Source organism: Chroicocephalus ridibundus, chromosome 1 (assembly GCF_963924245.1).
Source record: "Chroicocephalus ridibundus chromosome 1, bChrRid1.1, whole genome shotgun sequence".
Classification (NCBI taxonomy): Eukaryota; Metazoa; Chordata; class Aves; order Charadriiformes; family Laridae; genus Chroicocephalus; species Chroicocephalus ridibundus.
Window position 1 is genome coordinate 134,207,960 of NC_086284.1, and position 7,370 is coordinate 134,215,329.

At 52.9% G+C, this 7,370-nt stretch overlaps 1 gene segment (V, D, J or C); it reads right to left on the reverse strand.

The window, feature by feature from the left end:
* Positions 1–1,202: 1,202 nt before the first annotated feature.
* Positions 1,203–2,048, reverse strand: LOC134524463 (Ig kappa chain V region 3381-like). The segment is given in 2 exon segments: positions 1,203–1,537; positions 1,947–2,048. Coding segments are annotated over 2 exon segments (357 nt in total).
* Positions 2,049–7,370: the final 5,322 nt, after the last annotated feature.

The window sequence follows — 7,370 nt, forward strand, 5'->3', positions numbered from 1 at the left end:
ACAGTCACAGGAAACTATAAACCCTGCAGAGATGGGGGGCGGTGGGTGTGTGTGTGGGGAGGGGAGAAGGGGGGTTGCATGGAGAGGACGATGCTGAGGTTGCATGGGAGTCTGAGTGCGTGCAAGGCAGAGAAATGCTGAGAGTTCCCCTCCTGCTTCTGAAAACCTCGAGAGCTGGAGACATGAGCTATGCAGGACACACAGAGGTCCCTTGCATTTCCCCAGGCATTTTCCCTCTCTCCCCCAGCCATAGCTCTTTCTTCTTTTTATTACTTTCCCCTCACTGTGTGAGGCTGCTTTTTCTCTCTGCGGTACTCTGAGCACAGCAATTAATATCAGTGGGAGGCAGGACCAGGAAAGACACCACAACAGCCCAAGCATTCTGCCTGCTGAGGGCTCTCATGGGCTTTGCAGTGAAACTCTTCCCCCATCCCGTTCTCTGAAGAGCAAAACTGTACCTGCAGCTTCCCGCTGCTCTCCTGCAGGGAACTATGAATCCCACTGCACTTTGTTTCTCTTACTCTCTGCAGCAGAGTTGGGAATGTTCCAGGACATCACAAAGGACAGAGAGGCATGGAGGTCTCAGCTGCCCCATGCTATCCCTACCCAGAACACCTCTCATCCTGGGACCAGGAGGGGCAGGAAAAAGGCAGGCCAGGAACCCTTTCCTGGCTGCTTTTCCCAGCCTTCTTTCCACAGCCTTCTTTTCTCCCTAGCCACAGGATAACCTCAGGCAGGTCGTTGTAACGGAGCAGGACGTGGGCAGCTCCCGCTCGGTACCGGCTCTTACGCCACGTACCCGGCCTTGTCTTTATCTAAAGGTGCACCAAGAACCTCTCATGCAAACATCCTTTCTGTGTGACGGTGAGAATGATGAACTCCAGGGCTGCCTGGAGTTAAATGAGAGGAGGTCTGCAGAGTGCAGATTGAGGAGAGACAGAAAGAAGAAGTCGGGGGTAGGAAAGGAGTCAGAGAGGGGAAGAAGTGTTGAGGGAAGTGGCTGTAATGGAAATAAGAGCTAAACGGGGAGAGAGGCAAGGAGGAGTGGGGTAGCATGGAGAGAAAGCAGGACGAATAAACTCAGAGAGTCTGAGAAGAGGATGAAGGGCAGGCTAGGAAGCAGAGGAGGTAAGGAGTGGAAAGGGATCATCCCGCCTTGTGCAGCTCTGACGAGGAGGAAAGCAGGTCCCCTTTGTGCAGGAGCAGGTTTGCGCTCAGCTCCCTCAGCAGCCTACCCACTGTGTTTCACTCTCAGCACAGTAATACGTGCCAGAGTCATTCAGAAAGGCATGCTCGATCGAGATGGTCATCGCGTCTCCTTGTATCCCATTGCTCTTCAAACGGCTGCGGAGATCCTCCTCCACATCTGCTTTACCACCTTCAAATGCAGAAACTACGAGGATCAGCCTGGAGTCCTTCCCCAAAGGAACCTTGTACCAGGACAAATATCTGTTGGTGGATTTCTTCTTGGAACAGCTCAGACTCACGGACTGGCCTTCTCGTATCACTGTGTCTGGGGACTGTTCCAGAGCCAGCGCTGGAAGGGAAAAGGAGGAACATTGAGGATGAGAAAAAATGGAAAAACTTTACCTAGGCACTGTGGGTTTGTAGAGAAGAGGGTGGGAAGGAACAGGACAGATTAAGGAGCAGTGGAAGGGATGGGACAGCTCTTCCGATCAGCAGGGGAGTTTCCAGTCTCTCTCCAAGAGGCAAGAAACATTCCTGGGCAGTTTGTGTCCAAAACATGAACCATGTGGGGGCTGAGCACAGAAGAAAAAATAGACAGCCCTTGCAGGAGATTCAGGGATTCCTGCCCACGGCATTCAGTGCCCATCCTCAGCACTGGGAGCTTTGGGGAATGGAGCTCTGCCAGCAAGCGGGGATGCAGCTGGGACAGCAGCAGTGGAATCGCTGTAGGTGCTCAGGGGTGAGTTGAGATCACTTACCCATAGGGGCCAGCATGGCCACAAAGAACCAGCAGGGAGCCATGCGGGGAAAGCCCCTGTCCTTTCAGGGACCTGCCTTTTGTCGCTGCCCAGAGACATGGGAAGAGGAAGCCCTGGGTGAGGAGGGTGAGACATATTAGACATATTGGGGTTGGGCAGGACATGAAAGGTGAGAAAGGATTGGCTGGCTGGGAACAGTGGGGAAGGACACACACAGTCACAGGAAACTATAAACCCTGCAGAGATGGGGGGCGGTGGGTGTGTGTGTGGGGAGGGGAGAAGGGGGGTTGCATGGAGAGGACGATGCTGAGGTTGCATGGGAGTCTGAGTGCGTGCAAGGCAGAGAAATGCTGAGAGTTCCCCTCCTGCTTCTGAAGTCCTCAAGAGCTGGAGACATGAGCTATGCAGGACACACAGAGGTCCCTTGCATTTCCCCAGGCATTTTCCCTCTCTCCCCCAGCCATGGGTCGTTCTTTTTTTATAGGTATATGAGGGGTCACTCTGTGTGGGGGTGGGGTGTGCAGGGCTCCCTCCAGCCCTGGCTCAGCAGACCTGGGGAGAGGAGTAGGAGAGGAAGGTAAATGCCTTTGAAGAGTGTGGCCCAAAGGGGGAGGCATGAGGGAGAAGAGGCGCTGAGGAATGGGGCTAGGGTGGCTTCTCTCTCCACTTTCCTTGCTGACAGGCAGTAGCCCAGCTTCCTCCAGAGATTGTTTCTCCCTGGGACCTGGGACCCAGCTGGGGACCCTTGGTTGTCTCAGCCTGGTGCTGCAGCTGTACAGTGCGATTTCATTCACTCCTGCTCCACCAGTGACACCGCTCTACTGCTCTGCTCACAGGCTCAGGGGACTCCAGCCACTGCCGTCCTCCCCACAGCGCCCTCGGGTGTCTCTGCCCAGGGGGACAGCCACATGGCCTCTCCTGAATGGGGCAAACTCGGCGCAGGGATGCGCAGCTGGCAGAGTGGCAAGAGTGAAAGGAACCCAGGCAACAAATGACAGAGGTCTCCACCATGCCCAGCGCTGCTGGCAGCACCTTTCCCTCCTCGTAGGAACTGTCGGAGCCTGTGCCTGGAGCTCTACCTGGTGACAGGCAAAGAGACGAAATGGCAATGGGCTAGGATCCCTGGTGGTACTCCCGCCTCATGCAGAAGAAGGGAGCAAATCCTCATAAGATCAAAAAAAAAGGACCAAAAAGAGCAAAGAAAAAAAAGTGTCAGAGAAGGAAAGATAAAATCTGCCAGAGGAGCAATAATGTCATTAGTGAGCAAGCCTGTCCCCAGACAGCTGGTGTGAACAGATCTCTGGACTCTGAGCGCACACAGGGGTCTATTCATTCTGTGGGCGTATGTCTATAAGTGGGAGACTTTACCCTGATATATCAGACTTCTGAGACACCTCATTCTTGGGGCCACCTGGCTTTGTGCTTGGGAGACTGCAGTCTGCGTTACTGGGAAGGGCTTCATGCATGGGCATGCTACAGCTCTGCAGGTATGACACAGCTGCACGGTACGGAGAAAGACAGCCCGAGCTGAATAGAGTGTGTAGGTCTCTCTGGAGTCTCTGATATGCTTAACATTGAAGTTTTCCTCCCATTTGCATCTAGAAAAGTGGGGATCGTTGTCTGCCTCTCAAAGATTGCTAACATTTTCCTCATGATGATGCACAGATGATGTACTGGCAATATCAGCACAAACAGAGGCAGCACAGAAATTCAGTGTGTCTCTGATGAGGTGCATTCCATCTTTCCCCCCAGCATCAGCTCTGTTTCCCTGCCTCATGCACATCTAGAGGTTCTTTCCCTCCACAAACCGTCCTCGGCTTTTCCAGTGGTTCTGGGTGCTTGCAGGAAGCGCAGCTGGCCTTGAGCACTCTGCAAGGTCCTACCTTCTCCACAGAGACAATACCTGATGCACATCCCAGACATTCAGACTCTCATCTGCCTTGGGAAGTAACCCCGTCTCATCACTGTCTACCCTGCTGTCTATAGAAACAGAGAGAAGGCTGCACGTACAGAGAGATTTGTGCTCAGCTGCCTCAGCATCTGAATCAAGGTGTATCCTAACGCAGTCATATGTGCCAGAATCATTCACTGAGGCAAAATCTATTGAAAAGGACACGCAATATCGCATACTCCCACAACTCTTGAAGGCATTCTGAAATTCGTCCTCAAACTCTGCCTTTTCCCTTTCCACTCCACACGCTGCAGTATGGTACCAGCTGCAGTATGGCATCCTTTCTTTGAGCCTACTCCTACCATGGCATGTAGGGGCGTGTGGTTCCCATCTGGAAACAGCTGAGAGTCACAGCTCCTCCCTCTCGGATGACTGCATCAGGAGGCTGTTGAAGGGCCCACGGTGTTAGAAGAAAAGAAAGGAAAAAAAACAAAAGTCTTGGGAGTCTAGGCAGAAGGTGAAATGCTGTGAGGAGGAAGGGGATGAAAAAAACCCCACAAAATCTAGCAGGGGTAAGAGATGGGGTGGCTTTAAAAGCTATGGGCAAGTTTCTCATCTGTCTGTGAAAGACCAGGAGAAACAGCTGACAGCAAATGTCAATATTTGAAATGGGGAGGAAATCAGAAGAAAGGAGCAGTCAGCGATGGAAACCTGCCCATGGTGGCAGCACAGGCAGCACAGGCACAGAGACGTGTGTGGAGGAAATGCTGAGGAAGGAAGATAGGCATGACATTGGGGGTGGGCAAGGCAGTGGGAGAGCACCTGAAATGTGAGAAAGGAGATGGCTGGCTGGGATCAGTGGGAGAGAACACTCACACACAGCAATGGGTGGTATGAATCCTGCACAGATGTCTTGCTGTGTGTCTGTGTGTGTGTGTGATTATGCGTGCAATCACAGGAACATGATGGGGCTGGATGGGAGCCTGGGTTTGAGGCAGGGCAGGGGGGATGCTGGGGGTTTTCCCTTTCTTCCTTTGGCATCAGCTGAGATCTCCAGAAAAGAAGTATTACGCAAAGGACACAGAGATATGGGGCACGGGTTCTGCTTCGCTGTCCCACAGCTGACACGCCATTCCAGACGCCCTGGAACTTCACAGGCCCTGACCCCACAAGCCACAGCGTGGTGTTGTCACTGCTCAGCCCTATGCTGTCCATGCCATGGCCCCAGGCACCGAGCAGGCTGCTGACATAACGCTCGTGGCGTGGCTTGTAGCTTGACAGAGAGGAGTTGCACAAATGCACCTTTCTCCTCCAAAGAGAGATCTGAAGGGAGAAAAACCTACCCTTGGCATTAGACTAGGAGTAGAGATCCAATGACCGTGCCAAGGAAACTTCCCCGTGAGAATGATTATTTGGGGGTGAGGGTAGTAGGAAGAAGCTCTTCAGGAATTCCCCCTCAAGGACATAGAACAAGGTAACATCTAATGCCTGCCTCCTCCTTGTGGGTTATTTCTGGGCAAACAGGAGACTTCCTTTCCCCCCCAAGGATCGCATCCACTTCCAAATGTCCAGTGTTCTTGATGCTTATAGGGACAGTCAAATCTTGGTTCCATGGATCCCTGGGGACTGGCTCTGTGTGTTCATGTCATTCCGAGAGTGGGTCTGGGGAAAGGTCAAGATCCCCCATGCCCTAGGGAAGCAGGGAGCACACACAGCCCCACACCCATACCCCTCCACCTCCATCCCCATCTACCACCCTTACCATTCCATGGCAAGAGCTTCCATGGGTGGAGTCCAACAGCATTCAGCACAATGGCAGAACAAAAAGGTGGCCATGGGCAGCCAGCATGCAGCTGCGGTCCCTCTCCTCTCTTGGGGCTGGGGGTGGGAGGTGGTGGTGAAACACCTGCTTTGTTCCCTGTGTTACTCTTCAGAGTTTCCCGTGTGCTGGGAACCCAGATTTCACATTCTCCTCAAGCCGAGAAGCAAACTAACTGACCCCTTTCTCCCACCATGCCGACAGCTCTGGATGGGGTCATGAAGTGGGGCCAAGGCCTCTCCAACAAGCCCAGGTGAAAACGCTCCCAGCAGAGGGCAATGATGGGGGGGTGTGGGGTGAGTCTCTAGGGAATGTGCAAAGAGTAATGAACCTGTTGTGGGGGATACAGACCATAGACACAGAAGGACCAGGTAGGTGGAGAGGGAGGTCTCCTTGAGGACCTCACTCTCCCCTCTTCTCAGGGCAGGGCTGGGCCCAAAGTTGAGGACTCGAGCTGGGGCAGGGCCAGTTTGAGACACAGGGAAGCCATAACTAGTGTATCCACATTCCAGAACTATCCAAGCAAGTCAAATAAAAAGCCTGTGCTCTGGGTGTCCGGGCGTGGGGAGAGGATGATGCGAACGGGCAAAGGTACATCTTCTGCTTCAAAAGCCCTGGGACACTTAAGTGCTCTTGGCGAGCTCTCTCCTGAGTCCACTGGAACCCCTTAGATGAAATCCACGGTTTGGTTGGGGCTGTGGGGCTGGGAGTCTGGATGCCAGTGAGGCTGTGGGCACAAAAATTAACCCCTCGTATCTTCCATACCAAAGTGCACAAATAGGTTTAGGCATCCTCACCCACCCCATTTGTAGCCCTGTGATTCTTCCTTCGGGAAAAATGTGGATGGTCTCTCTCTGGGGATTATTTCTGGCTTCTGTCTCTTGGTGGGGATGATGGGATTCTTGCCCACTGGGATTAGGACATAAGTAGAATCCAGTTGTGGGCATAATCACATTGCAATTTCCTGCTTAATTCCCATGTGTGGTTTGGGAATAATCCCAAATGGGATTTCAGAGTTTATGCCATTTGGGATTACAGAATAAATCCTCACTGAGGTGATGGGACTAACCTCAGGGGGGCTATGATATTACTGCTCAATGGCATTACAGAATTCTTTTCATTGAGATAATCGGATTAATCAAAAAAGGATTATGGGATTAGTTCCCAGGGGGGTTACGGGATTAATCCCCACATGGATTATGACCTCTCCGTCTCTGGGAAAGCTATCTGTGTCCTATAACCTGGTGACGTGAGTTACTGCAGAGCAGTCACTTCCCAGGCTGGACCTGAGCGGGCAGAGGTTTGGGCACAGAGATGAGCCCTGGCCCTGGGCAGGAGCATAGAGTGGCCCCTGCTTCACGCTGGGCAAAGGCTGACAGCCATTTGTCTTCCCAGGGCAAGGGCAGGTTCAACAGCAGGATTGTGGTCAACATGACAGGGTGGAAGTGGCAGGTATTTGAGACAGACCCCAGGCCTTGCTCCCACCTCCTGACTCAAGACACACAGAAAGGCCACCCATCCCATCCGGACCAAGGGACAAAAGGAAGTGGGAGTGAGGACATTCAGGCTGGGTTGGACTGGTCCAGAGTCCTCCAGGTAGAGTGGAGTGCAGCCTCAGGGGCTGAAAGGCAGCTGAGCTCTTCCATGTGATGGAGTGAGGAGCACTGGATGAAAGTCAAGCCTTGAAGACACTCATCTTGGACAAATCCTGGGG